We start from the raw sequence: 21,409 nt of genomic DNA on the forward strand, positions 1-21,409 counted from the left end.
ACGGGGCTTCACCTGAGGCCTAGTCCCTACAGCAGCTCCTATTGTTGTTGTTATCCCGCGTGTTCTTTTTATTTATACGTATATACCGTATTTTCCGCACTATAAGGCGCACCTTCAATGAATGGCCTATTTTAAAACTTTGTTCATATATAAGGCGCATCGCATTATAAGGCGCACTGTCAGATTTTGAGAAAATTGGAGGTTTTTAGGTGCGCCTTATAGTGCGGAAAATACGGTAGTTTATCGGTTACGAGAGGAAGGGCAGCGGAGCGGTGTTATTTATCGCAGGAGAAAAAGCTCTTTGGCATCATCGCGGTGAAGAGATGAATGACCGTGGCCATCTCGCTTTGTTCCCTCGGAAACTCTGTTTAGTCTTCTTTACTTGGCGCAGGTCATCTTGTTGCTTCCTCCACTTCCGCACCATTAATTCGTTAATGTTAAATTCTCTCGTTGCTGCTCTATTCCCGTGTTCTACTGCGTGACTGATCGACTTGAGTTTAAACTCTGCGTCGTAAGCGTGTCTCTTAATAGGAGCCATTTTGGGGTCTTTACATAAACACACAAATGGAAATGAAACGGCCCGCCTCGCGCAGTCGTATATCCCAGCATGCACCGCGCACTTCTTCTTCTACGGGGGGAAATGAAGTCGGCGGCTGCTTACCGTAGTTGCGAGACCTGTTGTGGCTCAATATTGGTCCATATATAAGGCGCACCGTCAGCTTTTGAGAAAATTGGAGGTTTTTAGGTGCGCCTTATAGAGCGGAAAATACGGCATACATATATATATATATATATATATATATATATATTATCAAAATGTGCGGCTTGATCGGGATCGGTGTGCTATTACTTTTCTTTATGAAAAACGGAAAAATTTCCCATAGAAAATGAATGGAACGGCCGGAATAAAGACAGTTTTTCAAAGGTCTACTGCTCCGGCTTACTTTCACCTACAGACTTCATTTAACTTCAACTTGAACATGTCGACACAAGCCTTGTGTATTGGTGTAATATTTCCTCATTTTGATAAGTCTTGTCGTTGTTGCTAACCGTGAGCTAACTGTGCTAAATGTGAGTTAAGTATGCTAATTGCAGGCTAACTGTGCTAGCCATAAGCTAATTGTGCTAAATGTAGGCAAAGTGTGCTTATTCCCATGTTGATGGTAGAGAGACGGCATTAGCTCCCGTAGCCCCTTCAAAATTTCCCAGAGGGAATTTTCTAGTATTTAATCGCACAGTTTATGAAATCCTTTGTCAAAGTAAATATCCAGTTAACCTGAACGAGAGTAGATCTGCAACCAAACTGATATTTGATTTTAGATCTGGTATCAAATAAAAGTGTTGAGCCAAAAAACTTTACTTCAAAATAAAAAGTTTCTTTCGTTTTTATTGACAGAGCTCTGTAGAGCTTGTGAGAAACGCTTCGCACAGACAGGAAACTGCTGATAATAGAGGCAACTGGGCGGGCAGTTCACATGTCAGTGTCAAATGTGGGTGAATATCACTTCCTGGAGTGTTGCGGCTTTGTTGTGCATCTGTCAGTCTGCTTGCTGAAAGGTTCACAGCTGCTCCTCGTTCATTTTATATTATCCTAACCGGTGAGTTTCTCTTTTGTTTCTGTTATCGTTAGTCGTAAAGTAATTAAGTAAACTTCCTCAAGTTTCTCCTACATCATCCTACACATCAATATATGTGATAATAGAGATGTTTTAATTTGAATCTACTTCCTACTGGTTGCACCTCTCTCTGGAAAATACAAAGAACTTTTTACTCAACTACATTTATCAGAAGTCTCTGTACAGCACATTAACTGAAATTAATAAAATATAAACAGAACATGGATAGAGACCATTTGGATGTGAAACTAACACTTTACATTACATTTAACATGAGTACTCTTTCAAAACAGGACTTTGATATTTCTGTTATTTATGTTTGCCTCTCGCACAAAACCACTACTTCATTTTAAAGAATGAAAACTGAAACTAGAAAACTGCTGTTGCAGTTTTGATGAATTAGTAAGAAGTAACTGTCCTGCACACTAAACACTGTTTTCATGTAGGTTCTGATATTCAGCATTAGTTTCAGTTTTGTTTAGTTAATATTTTGCCATTGAAGTCAGATGGCTTGGCATAATTAACACTTGCAGTTTAACTGCATCACAATCTACTTACTCTAAAATGACCATCCAATTGATCAGATTAAACAGCATCTTTCTTTATTTCTTTATTTTTATTTTATTATTATTATTTATTTATTTATTTATTTTGTATTTTCCCCCATTTTTTGTAATTCTATAAATAAATTAGATTAACTGTGCATCTTCAGTGTCAGACATTTTATTTTAAAGTTTGCGTGTTCACCGAGAACCGGTTCCAAATAGGACATCCGGTTCCGGGAACCGTTAAAAAGACGTTTGAATTGCGGTTTATTTATGTTTTTTACGGTTCCTAAATGCCCGCACTAGTTTGTTTCCAGAGTTTGTATTACTCCGCCCGGCGTCCTCTCCTAGTAAGAAGAGCATCACTCCTCTGAACATGGACTGCAAAAAACACAGCTCGGGAGTCTGGCTTCCTTTTAATTTGAAAAAGGACGGATTGGGACAGTGCAACACCTGTGAAAAACGTAATACTGCCAACGGAGGATGCACAACATATATGATAAAACACCTTTGTCTGCGTGGTATAATAATCAACCGGTCCATTCTTCGGGTTATCAACAAACTGCAACTTTATCTGCAATGTACGCGATGGCGTATAAGGGAAGATAAAAAAAAAAAAAAAAAAAAAACAGGCACGTAGCTCTCACATCGGCAAAAGTCCGACCTCGGACTTTTGCCGATGTGAAAGCACGAAAGGCGAATCGAGCCGGGTCTGAAAATGCCGTGTCGACCCGCCGTGACAGCTGTTCACCTGTGCGGTTTCCATTAACCATCCTGTAACATGTGATCTGCCTTTGAGTCAGAATGTAACAGATACGTCAACATCAGAGAGAAAAAACGATAAAAATACGGTAAAATCCCGGGTCGATTGCCAAGTCGTTGACCTGGGTTTGACCGGATGGAGCGAAAAACCCGGGTCGTCACGGGTCGATGTGAAAGGGGCTGTATTCACCCACCTGGGCTGCAGCTCTTTGTTTTTTAGGCTGCTGCCAACTTGTAGTGTTATTTCAGCAAGTGTCAGTTTTACACTTACAGTTAGGGATCCTCCCTTGTAACTGAATACCCTAGTTACAGTACAGCAACCAAATGAAACTGTGTTAAGTGAACTTGTAATGTGAATAAATAAAAAAGGCCCGTGTAAAGGCTTTTTCAAATGAAAGAAATTCTCTTGTGAAATATTTGTGACCCGTTGACCTACACTTCAAAGAATCGTCCAGAACAGGAATCCAGACTGAGAATCAGAATCGTTAAAATCCAAACAATTCCCAACCCTATTCACTGATCCTCTGTGACCAACACTAACAGAGACTCCAGGAGTGAAGTCTGGGCTTCATTTCGTTCTCTGAATCTGATTGTAACGCTTTCCTGTAAAACTCTGACATTTTCATTTTCAACCTCAGTTTCTTCTTTTTTCAGCTTCTGTTCTCCATTTTCTTTTTCCTTTTTTTATTCTCCGCATATTGTTTAAGCTTGTACATATGCTCTCGTATTCCTCTAAAACACTGTGAATTATCTTCCATTTGAATTAAAGTCATAATGAAGATAGCAGCCTTCAATGTCAAGAACCTGGGACAGAAGAAAGTCAAAGACCCGACTGTCATCCAACCACTCACCAAGGTAATGATCACTTCACTAGCACTTCATTTAAACCAAGTGGAAGGTGAATAAAAGATGAATTGTGTTTGTTTACAGATCATGTCTCAGTACAGCGTGGTGGTGCTTCTGGAGGTGATGGATCAGAGCGGCAAAGCCATGAACACGTTACTTCAAAACCTCAACAGCACACAGTGAGTTCTCTGCTAAAGCATTTTAAAGAAAGAAGAAAAAGCTCTTTATTTTGCACTTGAAGAATTTATTTGAATTTAAGAAAAAATGTAGCATGATGTGGATTAGCTTCAGACTTGAAGAAATTATGTGAATGTGGTCGACATTACACTGGTTACAGTGTAATACAGAGGCCGCCACCATTAGTCTCAGCCCTGTTTTATAACCTGGAGACCCAGCCACTCCCCCAAACCTTCAGGGGAAACGTTCTTTCTCTGTCCCCGCAAGGTCTGTACCGTTGTCTCATCTCAGGACAGATACTTGACCTGTGAATGAATCTCCTAATCGCATTTATACATGAATATGTGTTAAATGAATGGGCAACTTCTGTGTGAATAGCTGTAGCACACAGGTGTCAAACATCTGTACGTGGGCCAAAAGCGGCCTGTCTGAGGGTCTAATCTGGCCTGCACCAGTGGCGTTGCTAGGATCTCTTGGGCCTCCACGCAAGTAATCCCTGGGGGCCCCCAGCCCATCCGTGCACGACGCAAAATGTGTTTTTTTTGCACACATAAATTCACAATTTCTGGAACACTTGATAAAAGTACTAAAATTAGTGGTTCTCATGGTGAAGTCCGGGGACCAACAAAGGTCAACAAAATAAAATAAATAAATAAATAAATAGTGGCATGGCAGTAGACTGAAATTCCCAGGGTACCCACAGGTCTGCTAATTCTAAATATGGTGCTTATGGGCCTTGGCTTAAGTCACTTCAAAATAAGTTCACATTATAATATAATATACTTTTCATACAAGGTGCAATTTGCTATTATCATTATTAGGCTATTATTATCATTTTTATTTCTTATTTGACTGTCAGTCTGCCTGTTGATGTAGACACTTTGTTGTTGTTTTTGCTGGTGGAGAGTGAAGGAACTCTACTGGGACTAACAGCATCAGGTTGTTGCTAGCTGGCCTGCTAATTTTGTTGTGTCCTGTTTTCATTAGCATTCATCGTGGCTTAATTGTTAGCTTGGCCACTATGGAGTCCGTGACAACACAGTCAACCAGTAGGCAACAATACACTGACCATTGACTGAATACTGCTATGTTTCACTGAAAATAACTACTGTTCCTAATTTTTCCACTGGATAAGACCATAAGATCTTACTCCGGGTGTGGGCGTTATCAGGAACCAAAAGATCTTCTGTCATTCTGTGCTAACCAGGCTTTGCTGATATCTTTCTGCAACTAACCCTAACTGCATTTTACTGAGTCTCCTTGTGGAATTCAAATCTCTCTGTTAGTTTGGACAGTGTATAATTCCTTCCACCATGTGTGTGCGTCAACAAAATGCACATCAAGATATTTTTTAGTGTTGATACTTGATACTTTTACAAGTGCGTGCGTGTGACGCGTGTATGCTGACAGGTAAGGCAAGAACAAGCCATTTCATGCAGAATCACAGGGTTGGTCAATATTATTTAACCTTCGGTTAAAAGAAAAAACGCGTGCCTGCGTCTAACAGGGAGGGAGCCGTGAGGTGCAGATATGCGTGTGTGTACACATACGTGTGACACGTGTAGGAGCGTGTGCATGTGACGGCGCCACTGGGTGCAACCCACTGACTGTATATGCTAGGTGCAACCATTCTCCAGCTTTCAAGACGGCATCCAGCACGTTAGGACTGAGCTTTACAACGTGACTGTTCCTTTTAGCTGGTCATCTTTCTTAGAATTAGTTTCTTCCTTAAAATTAGTCTGGCAGTAAAGCTGTGGTATTGACTTTGATGACTTCCGCTTCCCCTATTGCAACATATTCAGCAGTAAACAGACGTCCTCTGTCTGATCACTGCTTTGTGACAAATGCAACTATGTTCACACAGTGTCTGAAGAAGATGCTTAAAACTTCAACATCCAGGACACTGTCTCTTTCAAACAAAGTGATTCTGACAAATACGCTTGTTCAGCACATCCTCATGCAGAGGCGTAGCAGTCACATTTAGTGCTCTTTTAACTTCATCATCTTTCCCTTATTTCGTTAATGTCTGATGAAAATGGAGGAGGTGCAGAACGGGGGCTCTTGGGCTTCACTAGGAAGCAGAGTAAAGACTCTTAGAATCAAAGTAAAGAATGTAATCAGTTCCCTCCTGACCAATTTTCTTCATACACATTAGCTCAAGAAAGTTTCTGCTGCATCACTTCCTTACTATCAAAGCAAGGCAAAAAAAAAAAAAGCTCATAAATCCGAGGCCCACACAAACTTCCTCACAACGTCATCTTTTCACACCAACAGGAGGCATCCCTACTCCATGATCTCCAGTGACCAGCTGGGACGAGACACCTACAAGGAGAAGTTTGTCTATTTCTACAGGTGAGAGTCCAGGTTCACTGTGCATCAAGTTCACTCCAACAATAAAACCATTATCAGGTCGTAACTAATGATGCAAATAATGTGTTAGTCAGATGTGTCTCTACTGTGCATGGTTATCCCACTAACACAATGACATGTGTGTCTCAGAAAGAAGGAGGTAACGGTGACCAACACTTACCAGTATGAAGACAATCAGGTTGGAGATGAAGACGCTTTCGCCAGGGAGCCTTTCGTCCTGCGCCTCAGCTGCCCCTCTACAGGTCTCTGCAAGGTTTTGCATGCTAATATAGTTCATAGGAGGAACATAGAGCTGCTTAAGTGTTTTAGCACACCTGAGAATGAATTTTCACAGTCCTGAAAGTGAACAAGAGAACTCCAGCATCAGAACACCATCCGATTAGTGAGACATGGGTGTGGTAATGTTCCAGTTTGGGCCTGTTTTGCTGCAAAGAAATATAAGGAAAATAGAAAAAAATAAAAACAATATTAATGTTTTGGAACAACCAAGTCAAAGTTCTGACCTTAATCCAATAGAAATGTTTTTGGAGGAACCTAAAGCAGTTGGTTCATGTGAAGAAACCCAGCAACATCTCAGAACTGAAGTGGGTCTGTTCTGAGGAATGAGATGAAGTTCCTCCAAGCTGCCGTAGATGACTGATCAGAAATTATGGAAACATCTAATTACTGCTGTTGCTCCACTAGGGGTTCCTCACCAGATTCTCAAAACAAGGGTTTACTTACTTTTGTACCTCACAGATATGTACCAATGATTAATTTTCCTGAATAAGTAAATGCACAAGTACAACAGTTCTGTTTCATTAGTTTGATTGGGCTCTCTTCGTTTACTCTCAGGAAAATCTGCTGATGTTTTGAGTTATTTTTATATAGAAATAAAAGAAAAAAATCTGAGGAGCACAAAAAAATTTATGCATAGATGTTTCCTAAACTTAATTCCAGCCGTGAAGGACCTGGTCCTGATCCCGGTCCACACCAAACCTGAAGACGCAGAGAAGGAGCTGGACGAGCTGTACGACGTGGTGGATGCTGTTCGCAAAAGATGGAAGACTAAAGTAAGTTTGACTTTTGTAAGATGATGCTGATAAATTTGTTGACTTAACATTTTTCTGTCTGTGAATAGTCAATATGTATATAAAAAACTAAGCTAAAACTAAGACAAATGGACTCTCAAGGTTCCTCGAAGATTTTTCAAAAGTTCTAAAAGACTAGTGTTGACTTTAAGTTTCTTCATTTTCATGATGATGAAGTTGAAACCAAGTAGAAAACAGTTTCACTGAGAATATAATACTTAAGATTTTGATCCTATGTGTGATGAAGCTTTATCTGGTGCTGAATTAACCATTAAAACAGAGACAGAGCTTTTATCAGTTTGACTGTTTTTACATTTTAATTAATCCATGCTGTTAGTGTGGTCACCAGACTTTACTCACATTGTCTTTATTACATGTAACTCTGAGCTGTGAGTAAATAAAAGTAAACTTTGAATTCCATGGGTCCCAGATCTTACTCACACAGAATAGTGTCCTTCCCTTCATCTACTTTATTTAAGGAAACAATTTTCTGTGATGTTTGATGTGTAATTCTAACCTACACATTTTTGCAACTCGTCTTTTATGGAGGGTTATGGATAATTCTCCCTGAAGTCAGACCCCGTGTGACACTGTAAACAATCAAAAAGCGAGCTGATCTTTTCTTTCTATCTTGGCCTGAGAATATGTTGTGGGAGAGACAATAATCTCTCACCAAAGTCCTGTTAAGATCTTGCATTAACATCTGTCTTGGATGATCTGAGCTCAGATGATCAGGTTTAAGTACCTGTGGTCACGCCTGGTATGAAAATATGATGGCGAAGAAAAAGAGATTCACCTCCACTAATGCCTCCGCTGTCAAAACTGACGGAGCCACTTGAATGATGAACCATCTTCCAGAAGCTCTACAAGTCCAGTTGCTCTTGTGTTTTGGTTCTTTTTCAGGGTTTCATTTGACTTTTACCAGTGAAATGATGCACAGTGAAAAGTATAATTCTTCCCAGCTGTGCACACGCTCATTTTACACCTATAATAAATACGTATGTCAACTGTGCTGAAGTCTTAGTGCTGTTATCTCCGCTAACACCATCAAATGTTGCAGCTGGGTTGTTAGAGGCTCACTGTTGACAAAATTGTTGTTCTTTCTCCTGCAGAACATCATGATTTTAGGAGATTTTAACGCAGATGGACGATATCTCTCCAAGAAGAAGAGGGAAAAGATCCGTATCTACTCTGCTCCTTACCATTGGCTGATAAGCGACGACGTCGACACTACGAGTAGTAACTGTAACGACAACACCTACGACAGGTGAGGCACATCTTAGTGCTGACCATCACCACATAAAGCCCTGTCCAAACGATTTGATTGGCCCAAAAGATCCTTAACAGAGCATAATTAGCTCCCAACCTAGAGACCCCACCATCTTTCCCCCAGAAAACATTTCATGGGCGGGAGGAAGTTTGGCCTGCAGAACTTCTCCAGCATCTTGTGTGTTTTTTTTTTGTGTTGATTGGGCCTTATAATATATACCCCCTAGGGCACAGGTGTCAAACATGTGGCCCGCGGGCCAAAAGCGGCCCGCCAGAGGGTCCGATCTGGCCCTCGGGATGAATTTGCAAAGTGCAAAAATTACATTGAAGACATTAACTGCAAATTTTCCAATAAACATAACTACTTTTCCTACGTTTCACACAATTTTAGTAAGAGCTGTGGACATAACACAATATTGAGACATACAGAAATTGCACTACTTTTTTTAAGAAACATCTGGTTGTTCATAAAAGGTTTTGTAATAGTGCAGTTCATTAAATGTGAACACTTTCATAATGTACTTCTTTGTGCTAAAACAAAGGGAAACATTTGAAGTTGTCATTATTTGAAGGTCTGGCCCCTTGAGATCATATTGTTCTGTACGTGGCCCCTGAACTAACAAGAGTTTGACACCCCTGCCCTAGGGGCTCCGCAACCTCTTTGGCAAAATCTTTGGTTTATTAGGCATTTTTTTTAATATATTTTGTTAATTTCCCCCCTACAAATCTTTAAATGCACTTTAACATGAATCCAACTTATTTTAGTAAAGGATAGAGCAGAGGTCTTCAACGTTTTTCAGGTCAAGTACCCTCAAACTGATGGAGAGATTAAATAGGGACTCCCTACTGACTATATGTGTTCTACTGTATATTACACTCAGCACAGTGCTATTTATAAATAGACATTATTATTATCATTTTGTATTAAGTATTAAACTATTCAAATAATACACAGGTTCAAATTTTACTTTTTTTATTTCAAACACGTGCAACAGTACGGTAGCGAAAATAAAAGAAAAAAAACATTGAAGACCCCTGATTTAATCCGTTGAAATTTTTCTTGAATTTTTCTTGGCCAAACAGAATCGTGGTGTATGGAGACACCATGCTCAACGCTGTTGTCCCCAACTCAGCCAAGGCTTTCAACTTCCAGAGAGTGTTCGGTCTGAGTGATAAGGACGTAAGATGTTTGTGTTCATTGTGTGCAAACCTCAGAGACAACTGAACCACTGTTGTTATTCAGTGACCTTCTTTTTCTCTGCAAGGCTCTCATGATCAGTGACCATTACCCAGTGGAGGTGACGCTGAAGACCGACTCAGAGTACAAAAAACCGAAACCAAGAAAGATAGCTGTGCCCCGGACGACAAAGACACCATCCGCCAAAGGAGCAAGTCAGAAAAGAGGTACCTATTAATTTGATATTTTTATATTTATATAATCCAATGAAACTCATGTAGTCTGATGTGTCAGTTGTGTTTTATTGTGGGTCAAGTGCATGTTATGGTTTTTGTCTTCCCAGTGAAATCAACAGGACCACCGAAGAAGAGGGTGGCTGCCAAGAGGAAGCGAGGACAACTGTCCAACTAGTCCAAGTAGAAAAGACGTGTTAAATAAACAAAGCATTAAATGGAAATGTGTTTCTTTTCCATTGACTGAATGTGACGTTGAATCAATTGCTTGTTTGATTAATTAATACCGTTTTAAATGCTGTTAGGAAAGAAAGAAATTAGTTCTTATCAAAATGATAAATAAAGACACCGATGATTAAATGCTTTCAGGATTCATGATTTTGACGAGGATTAACATTTTCAGTGTTTAGTGGCTTAAGTTGGAGTAAAAAATACACGGTGTGAAAAGCGGAGTGAGTGAGACAAAAAGGAAGATTCAAGAAGTTCATGATGTTTACCAGCAGTTAAAATTCATCCAGGATAATTAGCAGCTGACACATCGAGCCACAACCTTACTGTCGGCTCGTCAAATTTAAAAAATCGTTTTGCACCGTCCTGGTTTCTGCACGTTTTTAGAAATGCCACATGTGTAATAAAGCAAACTTAACCAAATCAGACCCTGATCAGACGTTGTAGGATTAAGACCAGCTTTAAGTACCCATGTTCACACCTCGTATTAAAACGTGTCCCCAGTTAGTACTTGATGTCTGATCTCAGTTTCTCTGTAATAAATAGCGCCATCTTGTGGCCAGTATTGCAGGATCAGAACCATGTGCAGCTGTTTGTCGAGGAGATGATATTTGTTTTGGTACAAGTTGTAAAGTCTCACTGAATGCCGTCAAGTGAGCTGAGATCTCGGTTGACCAACAGCCTAAAGCCTGGTACTAAGTGGACTTGAATTAACAGATTTTTAAAGAATGATTTTAAGTAATTTTGATTCTCAGTGAAAACATATTACACACAGAATGTAAAATGAATAATGACCAAAGAAATGTAACTAATGATTGGAAAATCAGGAGCCGAATAAGAAAAAAATATATATATATATAGCTGTCAAACATCGGGGCAAAAAGGGGAACCGAAAGGTCAGCAGGCCTGGGGACAGGTCAGGACATGTCCAAACACACAGTTAGTGGAAAAGTAAATGATCTAATGTTCCAGTATTAATTAATAAGTCATGAGTGTAACACCCTCATTGGAGAAAAGTGATGGTGTGATGGTTAATCATGGTGATGTGTTGGAAATGGGATGTTTCCCAAAATTAAGAGCATAAGAGATGTAATGCAGAAGTCAGAAGACTTTGTTGACAATTATTACCCCTTTTTACTGGTGCACAAATAACCTCATGACAGTAAAACTATAGGCAGCTTGAGTGGTAGCTCTGACACCTAGCTCTTATTGGTCACACTAGTCTGGTCCACTTAAAACTCTTTTATGTTTTCAGCCTAGCCTTTAAATTATAACCTGGCACGTACTAAGTGCACAGATCCATTAGGGGTAAACCACCACAACTGATGGGACTCAACTTCAGACCCAGCTGCATGAAGCCTCCCTGACCGGCGGCTCCGGGGGACGTGAGGAAGCGGGGCAGACGTCAGGATTAAAGGTGGTTAGAAGCCAGGCGAGCTTAATTTAATTATAATTTATTTATTGATCTCTGCCTTAATCTTGAATTGAACCCTGGAAGCTTCTGTCTTCAGAGTGAAGTCACTGCTGATCTGTTTGAAGCGGCAGATCTGTGATGATAAATATAAATTAAGATGCTGGTCAGTATTGAGGACATAGGTATCACCAAATGTGTCCTGAGCTGGACACTCGTGGTCGAACTAATCATGTTTGACTGCGAAGGATTTGCAACCAAGTATTAAAAAGTGAAAGTTGGATTTATGATCGCTAATTTGTCCCATTACTTTTGGTCCCTTAGAAAGTGGGAGGCACTTACACAAACTGTTGTAATTCCTACACCGCTCACCTGATGTGGATGTAAATACACTCAAATTACAGCTGAAACTCTGCAGTTAAAGCTCATCTAGGTCATGTCGTTTCATGGTGTATTTGAAAATTAAATACATGCGTGATTAATAAATGTCTTCATCTCAGTGCATTCAATCAGACAGTGTTTGTTCCGAGTTCCAAAGAACAAGATTATTTCAAACTTGCAGGAAAATGATTAAGGGAGTTAGGGAGTATGTTATTTGGTTTAGTTTGCGACAATTTAGACGTTATGTCATAATATCATGACTTTAACTTTCACATGGCAAAAGTTATAGCGTGTTTTTTGGACTTTGGAGCATGGACAGCCACTGGTTTATTTGGTAACATGTCTACACGACTGTGCAGGCGCAAATGCGTATTGTGCTCAGTAATTACAATCCACCTCTTTAGCTGCAGAGTCGTCATCTTATAAGAACAGAGTCTAAATCGACAATGTCGCCCGATGGTCATGCTGGCAATGCACTTGATTGCAACCGAGAGGCAACAGCCATTTAGATGTAATAAAACTCATACTTCAGCACATTTTTTTCAAATATTTTCTAGTTTATTCGACACCAGAATTTATTCAGTTAACTTATCAAAGTGTCAAAAGTAAGTAAACAAGTATACAATCAAACATGAGAAACCATTTTCAAAACACCATTTGTCAAAAGCCCAGAAACTGATTTCTGTGAGCGATTATTTCTAATTTTTAGAATAACTTATCATGGGGTAACTAATTTATCTATGATTTATCTTATACCAGACAGAGATCATTGACTCAATAACAGTATTTAAAAGGCAAAATATTGATATTAACAATATTGATACTAACATTTGTAGTAACAAGCAGTAACCATTTCGTAACACTAACAAATGAAACATTAACTTCGCAGACAAACTGATTATTTTAATGTTTGCCTATTTACAATTCCACATCAGACCACAGTTGTGGCAAACGTTGATGGAGCCACCATCATGAGCCCATGCCTTGCACTGCCAGCACTGCAGTCACACCTCTCTTGGTCTGGAGTAACTTTCCAAACAAACAATGCAGAAATCCTCTTCTTTCTCAGAGTCACTGTCCTTCTCTGCACGTCTTATCTTCTCAGTTTTCTTCTTCTTTGCTTTTTGATTCGTTTCCAGCGTGATGTTTCTCCTGACTTCTGTTGGCTTTCTCGTCACTTTTGATTTCTCCGGCTTCTAAGCCTCCTTTTCAGGGGTGTCCGTCAAGATGGCCGATCTACTTGTTAAGCACTCCTAGAAGATATTGGTACAGTTCAGATGAGCATTTTCACTTAATAACATATTAATTAATGCCCCTATATCAAAAGACAGTATATTTAAACCTCCCATCATAGACGGATCCTCTGAAATCTGGACCAGGAATGGATTAGCTACTTTAAAAGACTTCTAAATTAAAATATGAAATCCCCAACACACACTTCTTCAAGTACCTGCAACTTCTCAACTTTGTTTCCTCAGAATCAGCTCAATTTCCATCTATACCGCCCAGCTCTCTCATAGATTCTCTTTTACAGCTTAGCTCCGACCGTAAAGGGCTTATCGGACAAACCTACATGTCACTCAATTCTTACAACTCAGAACCCTTGACACGTTTAAAAAAAAACAATGGGAAGAAGAGTTAGGCATAGAAATTACTGAGGATATATGGGGTTCTACATTAGATAGGATACACTCATCTTCAATTTGCTTAAGACAAAGTAATACAGTTCAAGACTGTCCATAGATTACACTGGTCTAGAGCAAAACTGGCAAAGTCGACACCAAATATTGACCCTAACTGATATTTATTTATTTTTATTTTTTTTTTAATTATGTACAACAGAATATAACATGTAGGATACACTGCAGCCTAGTTTGACTTTTTAAAAACAACTTTGCTGAAATACAAAGAGGAGACACCTGGCTATTGAAATCATCAATCCACTGAATTGCCTTTTATATCTATTTTATCTGATTTTCATTAATGCTGTCATGAGGGACAGTTGCAACAATGCTCGCGACAGCCATCATAAAACTTACTATGCTAACCTTACATATTAGTGTTAGCACGTGATACTTATTTCTGTTAAGAGCTAAGAAACTAAACATTCAGGCTACACAACTTTAAAGACCTATATTTAAACAATTTATGCAATGATGCAATGTACCTGTCAGCTTCCAGAAACAAGGAGGAGCGTACTGAGAAAGTACAGTAGGAGTGTCATGACTCCAGCTCATTCCTGATTGGACAAATCAAAAACATCGCACTTGTCCGCACTCTTCTCTACAGGGCATATTAGCGACCAGAGGTAATTCTCGTAACACACAGGTCCATTGACACGAATCCAGTGCGAATCGACTTCTGTGATTCTGGGGTGAGTTTTTACTTTAGACTTAAAGTCAGGATGTCGCTGAACTATTGACCCGTTTAGACGGGAGGAACCATTAAGTCAATTTATTCATCGCCAAAGGAGGAGCTGATTTTAATAGCGCCCCGGGATAAATACTATCAAAAATATGTTTTTTAATATCCATAATAGAAGAGGAGGCTGTGGTTTGTAATACGATTCAATTGACACGCGTTCCTAATATTTTGACATCGCAGTCAGTGGGCTTGGCGTAATGACAAAAACACATTCCTGTTTAATTCAGTCCACTTTAACCGCACCACAAACCGGAATCGCTAAAAGAATAACCACCTTTCTCTTGCTTTTTCAACCCGAAATGAACATTAGATCAGTTGTGAACATTACATTAGAATAGTTTCACTACTGTACCTGATAAAGTGACAAGGGAGTGTTATGTTACATGTTATTCTTAGACAACTTCAGAGCTGATAAAAAATGTGTTTGGCTTCTGCGTCCTCAGCTGTAACCTGCTGAACGACTTCTGGACTGGCAAAGTAGAAATAACACATTAGTAGAAACATAAAACCATATCTTCAACTAGTTATGCAACCTGAGTTCAGTTAATTCCTATTGAGGCAAGAGGTGTTTGTCATTAATAAAATCTGTTCAGTTCGAGATTAAACAGCATCTTTATTTTATTTTTTGTAAATGTATAAATACATTAGGTTAACTGTGCTTCTTCAGTGTCAGACATTTTATTTTAAAGTTTGATTGTCCATCGTTCCTCTGTGACCAAAATTAACTAACACTAACAGTGCATTCACCGGGGTACCTAATGAACTGGCAAGTCAGTGCTTGTATATTCACAGATACTTAAGTACAGATTTGAGGTATACAAAACACATCATCACAATAAAACTGTCACGTGCTTCAGTCAAAATCAAAACATGAACCTGTTAGTGCATCATTAATAACATCTGGAACATCTGCTTCATTTCGTTCTCTGAATCTGATTGTAACGCTTTCCTGTAATACTCTGACATTTTCATTTTCAACCTCAGTTTCCTTTTTTTTCAGCTTCTGTTCTCCATTTTTCTTTTCCTTTTTTATTCTCCACATATTGTTTAAGCTTGTACATATTCTCTCGTATTCCTCTAAAACACTGAATTATCTTCCATTTGAATTAAAGTCATAATGAAGATAGCAGCCTTCAATGTCAAGAACCTGGGACAGAAGAAAGTCAAAGACCCGAAAGTCATCCACTCACTCACCAAGGTAATGATCACTTCATTAGCACATTTAAACCAAGTGGAAGGTGAGTTAAAGATGAAATGTGTTTGTTCCAGATCATGTCTCAGTACAGCGTGGTGGTGCTTCTGGAGGTGATGGATCAGAGCGGCAAAGCCATGAACACATTACTTCAAAACCTCAAAGACACACAGTGAGTTCTCTGCTAAAGGATTAAGACATATTATTTGAATATTATAATATGTAGCATATGTAGCATGATGTGGATCAGCTTCAGATTTGAGGAAACTGAACGTGAACTGAACGTGGTCGACATTACACTGGTTTAGCATCAGCGCTGTCACTGTGGACGTTAATGTTTTATTTAGCTCAAAGCAGGGGATTGCAAAAAAAAAGTCCATTGTCCAGGCAAAAAAAATCACATTTGGTTTGGATTATTTCCATTGTCAGAGAGCAAACAAACAGCAATGTAATTAAAATAAACACAAATGCTAATGTATTAATTAAATTATTGTCCTTGTCTAAACTTGAACCTAAATAAAGAAAAACAACTAATAAAACTACTATTTAAACAAGATTACAAAAGAATAAAAAAGATCTCTGTCAGTTGTTTGATTGCCAGATCATTTTCTTCATCTGTTTTAGTTTGGCCAAGAGTCTAATCACAGGACATGCAATAAATTAGTGACACACACAAACTTCTCAGAACCTCACAATGTCATCTTTTCACACTAACAGGGACCATCAATACTCCATGATCTCCAGTGACCAGCTGGGACGAGACACCTACAAGGAGAAGTTTGTCTATTTCTACAGGTGAGAGTCCAGGTTCACTGTGCATCAAGTTCATTCCAACAATAAAACCATTATTAGGTCATAACTAATGATGCAAATAATGTGTTAGTCAGATGTATCTTTACTGTGCATGGTTATCCCGCTAACATAATGACATGTGTGTCTCAGAAACGACGAGGTAACGGTGACCGAAACTTACCAGTATGAAGACAATCAGGTTGGAGATGAAGACGCTTTCGCTAGGGAGCCTTTCGTCCTGCGCCTCAGCTGCCCCTCTGCAGGTCTCTGCAAGGTTTTGCATATTAATATAGTTCATAGGAGGAACATAGAGCTGCTTAAGTGTTTTAGCACAACTCAGAATGAATTTTCACAGTCCTGAAAGTGAACAAGAGAACTCCAGCATCAGAACGCCATCCGATCAGTGAGACATGGGTGTGGTAATGTTCCAGTTTGGGCCTGTTTTGCTGCAAAAAAATAGAAGAAAAATAGAAAAAAATAAAAACAACATTAATGTTTTGGAACAGCTAAGTCAAAGTTCTGACCTTAATCCAATAGAAATGTTGGGCAGGGACCTAAAACAAATGGTTCATGTGAAGAAACCCAGAAATGTAAAAAAATCCTGAGGGGCGCAAAAACTTTTAAGCCATAAGGGACAAACAACCTCCGTATTTAAACCTAATAGATGTTTTCTAACTTCTGGATAACTGTTCTATTTTGTTTATGTACATAGAAACATTTCTGCAGCACTTGAGAAATGTGCACCCTTCTTTTACTACAAATCAATGAAGTAACACAGAATAATATGTAAAAATGAATGATGATCACTGCCCCGTGTTTCCTAAACTTAATTCCAGCCGTGAAGGACCTGATCCTGATCCCGGTCCACACCAAACCTGAAGACGCAGAGAAGGAGCTGGACGAGCTGCATGACGTGGTGGATGCTGTCCGCAAAAGATGGAAGACTGAAGTAAGTTTGACTTTTAATAATGTCATGTTCCATGTTCCAGGAACCTGGACAAAAAGTGGAGAGCACACATAGCATTGAGGTTAACAAAAAAGAGTTTATTAATAAACTCAGAAAAAGATGCGATCAGTACTCATATGTAGTGCGGCATGGATGCGGGTGTGTGTTATGAGCGAGAGTGTGTGTGCAAAAACCTAAACCCAAACCAACCCAAACAACTAAACAAAGAACCAAAGACCCCAACAACCCTCACAGGTTGTGCTGGAGGTCCAGAGAGAGAGTCTCCTCCCAGAGCTGAGCCTTTCTGCTCTGACCCAGTGGCCACACCCGGCCAGGAGCCAGCCATCAACCCTAACGAGATGGCTGCAGGCCCTGGAGACTCCTCCTTTTTGCATTTCTGCATGGGCTTCATTGCTCAAAAAGTGAATCGATCTTTTCTTTCTATCCTGAGATCGTGTTGTAGAAGACCATGTTCTAACCAAGGTCCCGTTAAGATCCTGCCTCCTGCAACATCTGTCTCAGGTGATCTGAGCTCAGATGATCAGGTTAAAGTACCTGCAGTCACACCTGGTATGAAAATATGATGGCAAGTGATTGTCAGAGAAAAGAGAAAGAGATTTACCAATAGATGCCTCCACTGAGCTGTTAGAACTGAAGAAGCTACTTGGATCAAACATCTTCCTCTTAGTGCTGTTATCTCCACTAACACCAACAAATGTTGTAGCTGGGTTGTTAGAGGCTCACTGTTGACAATATTGTTGTTCTTTCTCCTGCAGAACATCATGATTTTAGGAGATTTTAACGCAGATGGACGATATCTCTCCAAGAAGAAGAAGAAAAAGATCCGTATCTATTCTGCTCCTTACCATTGGCTGATAAGCGACGACGTCGACACCACGAGTAGTAACTGTAACGACAACACCTACGACAGGTGAGGCACATCTTAGCGCTGTTATCTGAACAGAGACTTTTTGTGTTAAACTAATTTTCTCGAGTCTGGTTGTACCATCGCCTGTAGTCCTGGTTGAAGACTGTGATGCTTCTTGCCCAAACAGGATCGTGGTGTATGGAGACACCATGCTGAACGCTGTTGTCCCCGACTCAGCCAAGGCTTTCAACTTCCAGAAAGGGTTCCGTCTGAGTGATAAGAACGTAAGATGACTCATGTTTGTGTTCATTGTGTGCAAACCTCAGAGACAACTGAACCACTGTTGTTATTCAGTGACCTTCTTTTTCTCTGCAAGGCTCTCAAGGTCAGTGACCATTACCCAGTGGAGGTGACGCTGAAGACCGGCACAAAAAAAAGAGGTACCTTTTAATTTGATATTTATTTTTATATTTATGTAACCCAATGAAACTCATGTGATGTGTCAGTTGTGTTTTATTCTGGGTCAAGTGCATGTTATAGTTTTCATCTTCCTAAAAAAAAAATCAACAGGACCACCGAAGCCGGTGGCGACCGCCACGAAGAAGCGAGGACAACCGTCCAACCAGTCAACGAAGAAAAGGCGTGTTAGATAAACAAACATTCTTGATCTCATCTCAGCAAATAATTATTTTATTTTATTAGAATTACACTTAAATTTTTATCGGCCACATACATTGACTGAATGTGATGTTGAATCAATTGTTTGTTTGATTTTCAATTAATGCAGACTTTTTTTTTTAAACACTGAAAGAACTGAATATCCCTAAAATCTCAAATAATAAGCTAATTTTCTCAAAGTGATTGTGAACGTTTGTCTGTTTTAACTCTAAATGACTAAATTCCCGATGTACTGTTTATGCTTTATTCATGAAGTTTTTTTAGCATATAATTCCCAGCATGTAAAATTCTCATATTCAAAGTCTCACATGAAGCAACAAAATGTTAAGAAAAAAAAAAACTGTGTCATTTATTCACTCTCCTTAACAGTAGCTGATTGGTGACATCAGCCATTTTACACCATGGAAGAAGATCCACAAAGTTTGTTTACATCTGCTAGTTTAACAACGAACTGCAGGCCACACCACAGACTATATGAGATATGGATTTTCTTCCTTGTAGATCATTTGATTAACTTTTTTGTTTACTATGAGCCACCTGTAGCTGTGGTAGCCAGTGCTCCAGTAATAGGGAAGTGTGCACAGTGTGCCCAGTTTAACCGGTTCAGTGTATTTATTAAAGTCAGTTTGATCGTTGGCACACATAAAGAAATGGACACGTTCCTACATTGAGGACAAATGCCTCATCGTTTTGTGCAGCGAGGTGTTGGCGCTTCTAAGCACGACATTTTTCAGTATTTACCTACTGATAATGTAATCGGAAGAAAAGTTAACTGAATCCTTTTGAATTGCACTTTTTGTTTAATATATTTTGTGTTTGTGAAAAACTGAAAAAGTGATGGGCTACTGAAGAAACCTAATGATCAGGGAGAACATGCAAACTCCACACAGAGTTTCTAAATTTATCTCAGGGGATTTATTCTCATCAAAAATACAACAACACAAACTATGATGAATCTTTGTAACAATATCACCATGGGCGTTAACCTGGAACCGGCTATTTGACTAACTGTAAGTTGGAGAAACAGGTTAACTTCATATTTGTGCAATGAAAATTGTCAGGTAGGGAGGGTGTTGACGTGGGGACCCAGGTGCAGGACAATTGATGAGGCAGGGAGTTCCAAGAAAAAGTATTTAATGAAATCAAACAGGCATGGCAGGAATATCCAAAATCCAAAATTCAAAAAGAATCATGAACATGGCATGAAAACAGGGAATGTGGCATGAGGACAAAGAACGTGGACAAGGTAACATTCGGTAGGTAACACAAAACAAGACATGGAAACATGGTGTGGACCCAGATACAGAACTAATGAGGCAGGCAGGAAATCCCCAAACTTGACAAAATAAAACAGGAAGCACAAAACGTGGCACAAAATAAAAGACAGAACCATGACAAAAATCTTTCCGGAGCTGTAATATAAAATTTTTCAGTGAAGCAGGTTGTTTGTCTTAGCCATCACTTAGAGAAAAGATCCATATTTCGGAACAAACTCACAGAACATGGATGCAAATAAACACCAATGTCATGCAGAATATTGTAACAATACTGTGAGAACAGTTTGTTGTTTGTGTCATGACTTGGGGAGATGAAACACGTGTTGAAACAAGCTGTTGTTTGAAGCAGTGACAGGAAAATCAGTGGTAATAAAGGTAAATAAAGACACAGATGATTAAATCCTTTCATGACTGAGCTCTTGTTTAGAATAACAAAAAGGTGGGTTGTTGTACAGCTGGATGGAGTAGAGTATAATAGAAGCAGAGCTGAATCCGTCTGCTGGAGAATGAGCTCCTCTGTCCCTCTAGTGGTTGATGTAGTGGATGGGATGGATTGTCCATGAGTGACAGCAGTTTATTCCCGTCCCTCACTGAGACAACCTTGTCCTACTCCCCACCAGTCACATGTTGTCAAGGTTTTGGGTCTGTCTTTCATTCTGTGAATCATGTTTTGTGTTTCCTGTTTTATTTTGCCAGGTTTCCTAGTTTCCTGTCTATCGTGTTTCCTTGTGGTTTTCTCATGTCTGTCCGTGTCATGTTGTGTTTCCTGTTTTATTTTGTTAAGTTGTGGATTTCCTGTCTTGTGCCACCTTGTCTCTTGACTGTTCATTGGTTTCACCTGGGTTGGTTGTCCTCATGCGTCTCACCTGTGTCTTGTCATCCCTCAGCCCTCTTGTGTATATATAGCCCTGCCTTCCCTTTGTTCCTTGTCGGGTCGTTTTAATGTCTTCGTGCCATGTTTCCATGTTTCCATGTTTCCATGTTGCCATGTTTTCATGTTCCATGTTGATGATTTATTTTGATTTTTGTATTTCCTTGCCTCGCACAGTGCCTTATGTTAATTATTAAAAACCTTTTTGTTTGGAGTTCCTGCCTCATCTATTGTCCTGTGGTTGGGTCCTTACTTCTACAACCTCCAACAACCTTG

The 21,409-nt window shown here is 39.4% G+C and overlaps 2 protein-coding genes across 2 annotated transcripts; both read left to right on the forward strand.

Moving 5' to 3' along the window:
* Positions 1-1,500: 1,500 nt before the first annotated feature.
* Positions 1,501-10,419, forward strand: LOC125006702 (deoxyribonuclease-1-like). The gene is made up of 10 exons (XM_047582985.1): positions 1,501-1,598; positions 3,693-3,778; positions 3,854-3,948; positions 6,221-6,298; positions 6,446-6,558; positions 7,256-7,368; positions 8,499-8,653; positions 9,739-9,835; positions 9,921-10,059; positions 10,176-10,419. The coding sequence occupies exons 2-10, from the start codon at positions 3,698-3,700 to the stop codon at positions 10,241-10,243; spliced, it is 939 nt and encodes a 312-aa protein (XP_047438941.1). The 5' UTR covers positions 1,501-1,598; positions 3,693-3,697; the 3' UTR covers positions 10,244-10,419.
* A 3,918-nt stretch (positions 10,420-14,337) lies between these two features.
* On the forward strand, positions 14,338-19,222 carry LOC125006703 (deoxyribonuclease-1-like). The gene is made up of 10 exons (XM_047582986.1): positions 14,338-14,459; positions 15,622-15,707; positions 15,779-15,873; positions 16,419-16,496; positions 16,644-16,756; positions 17,330-17,442; positions 18,216-18,370; positions 18,495-18,591; positions 18,684-18,747; positions 18,878-19,222. Exons 2-10 carry the CDS (start codon positions 15,627-15,629, stop codon positions 18,958-18,960), a joined length of 879 nt encoding a protein of 292 aa, XP_047438942.1. The 5' UTR covers positions 14,338-14,459; positions 15,622-15,626; the 3' UTR covers positions 18,961-19,222.
* The last annotated feature ends 2,187 nt before the right edge of the window (positions 19,223-21,409 follow it).

This window comes from Mugil cephalus, chromosome 4, assembly GCF_022458985.1.
Source record: "Mugil cephalus isolate CIBA_MC_2020 chromosome 4, CIBA_Mcephalus_1.1, whole genome shotgun sequence".
NCBI lineage: Eukaryota > Metazoa > Chordata > Actinopteri > Mugiliformes > Mugilidae > Mugil > Mugil cephalus.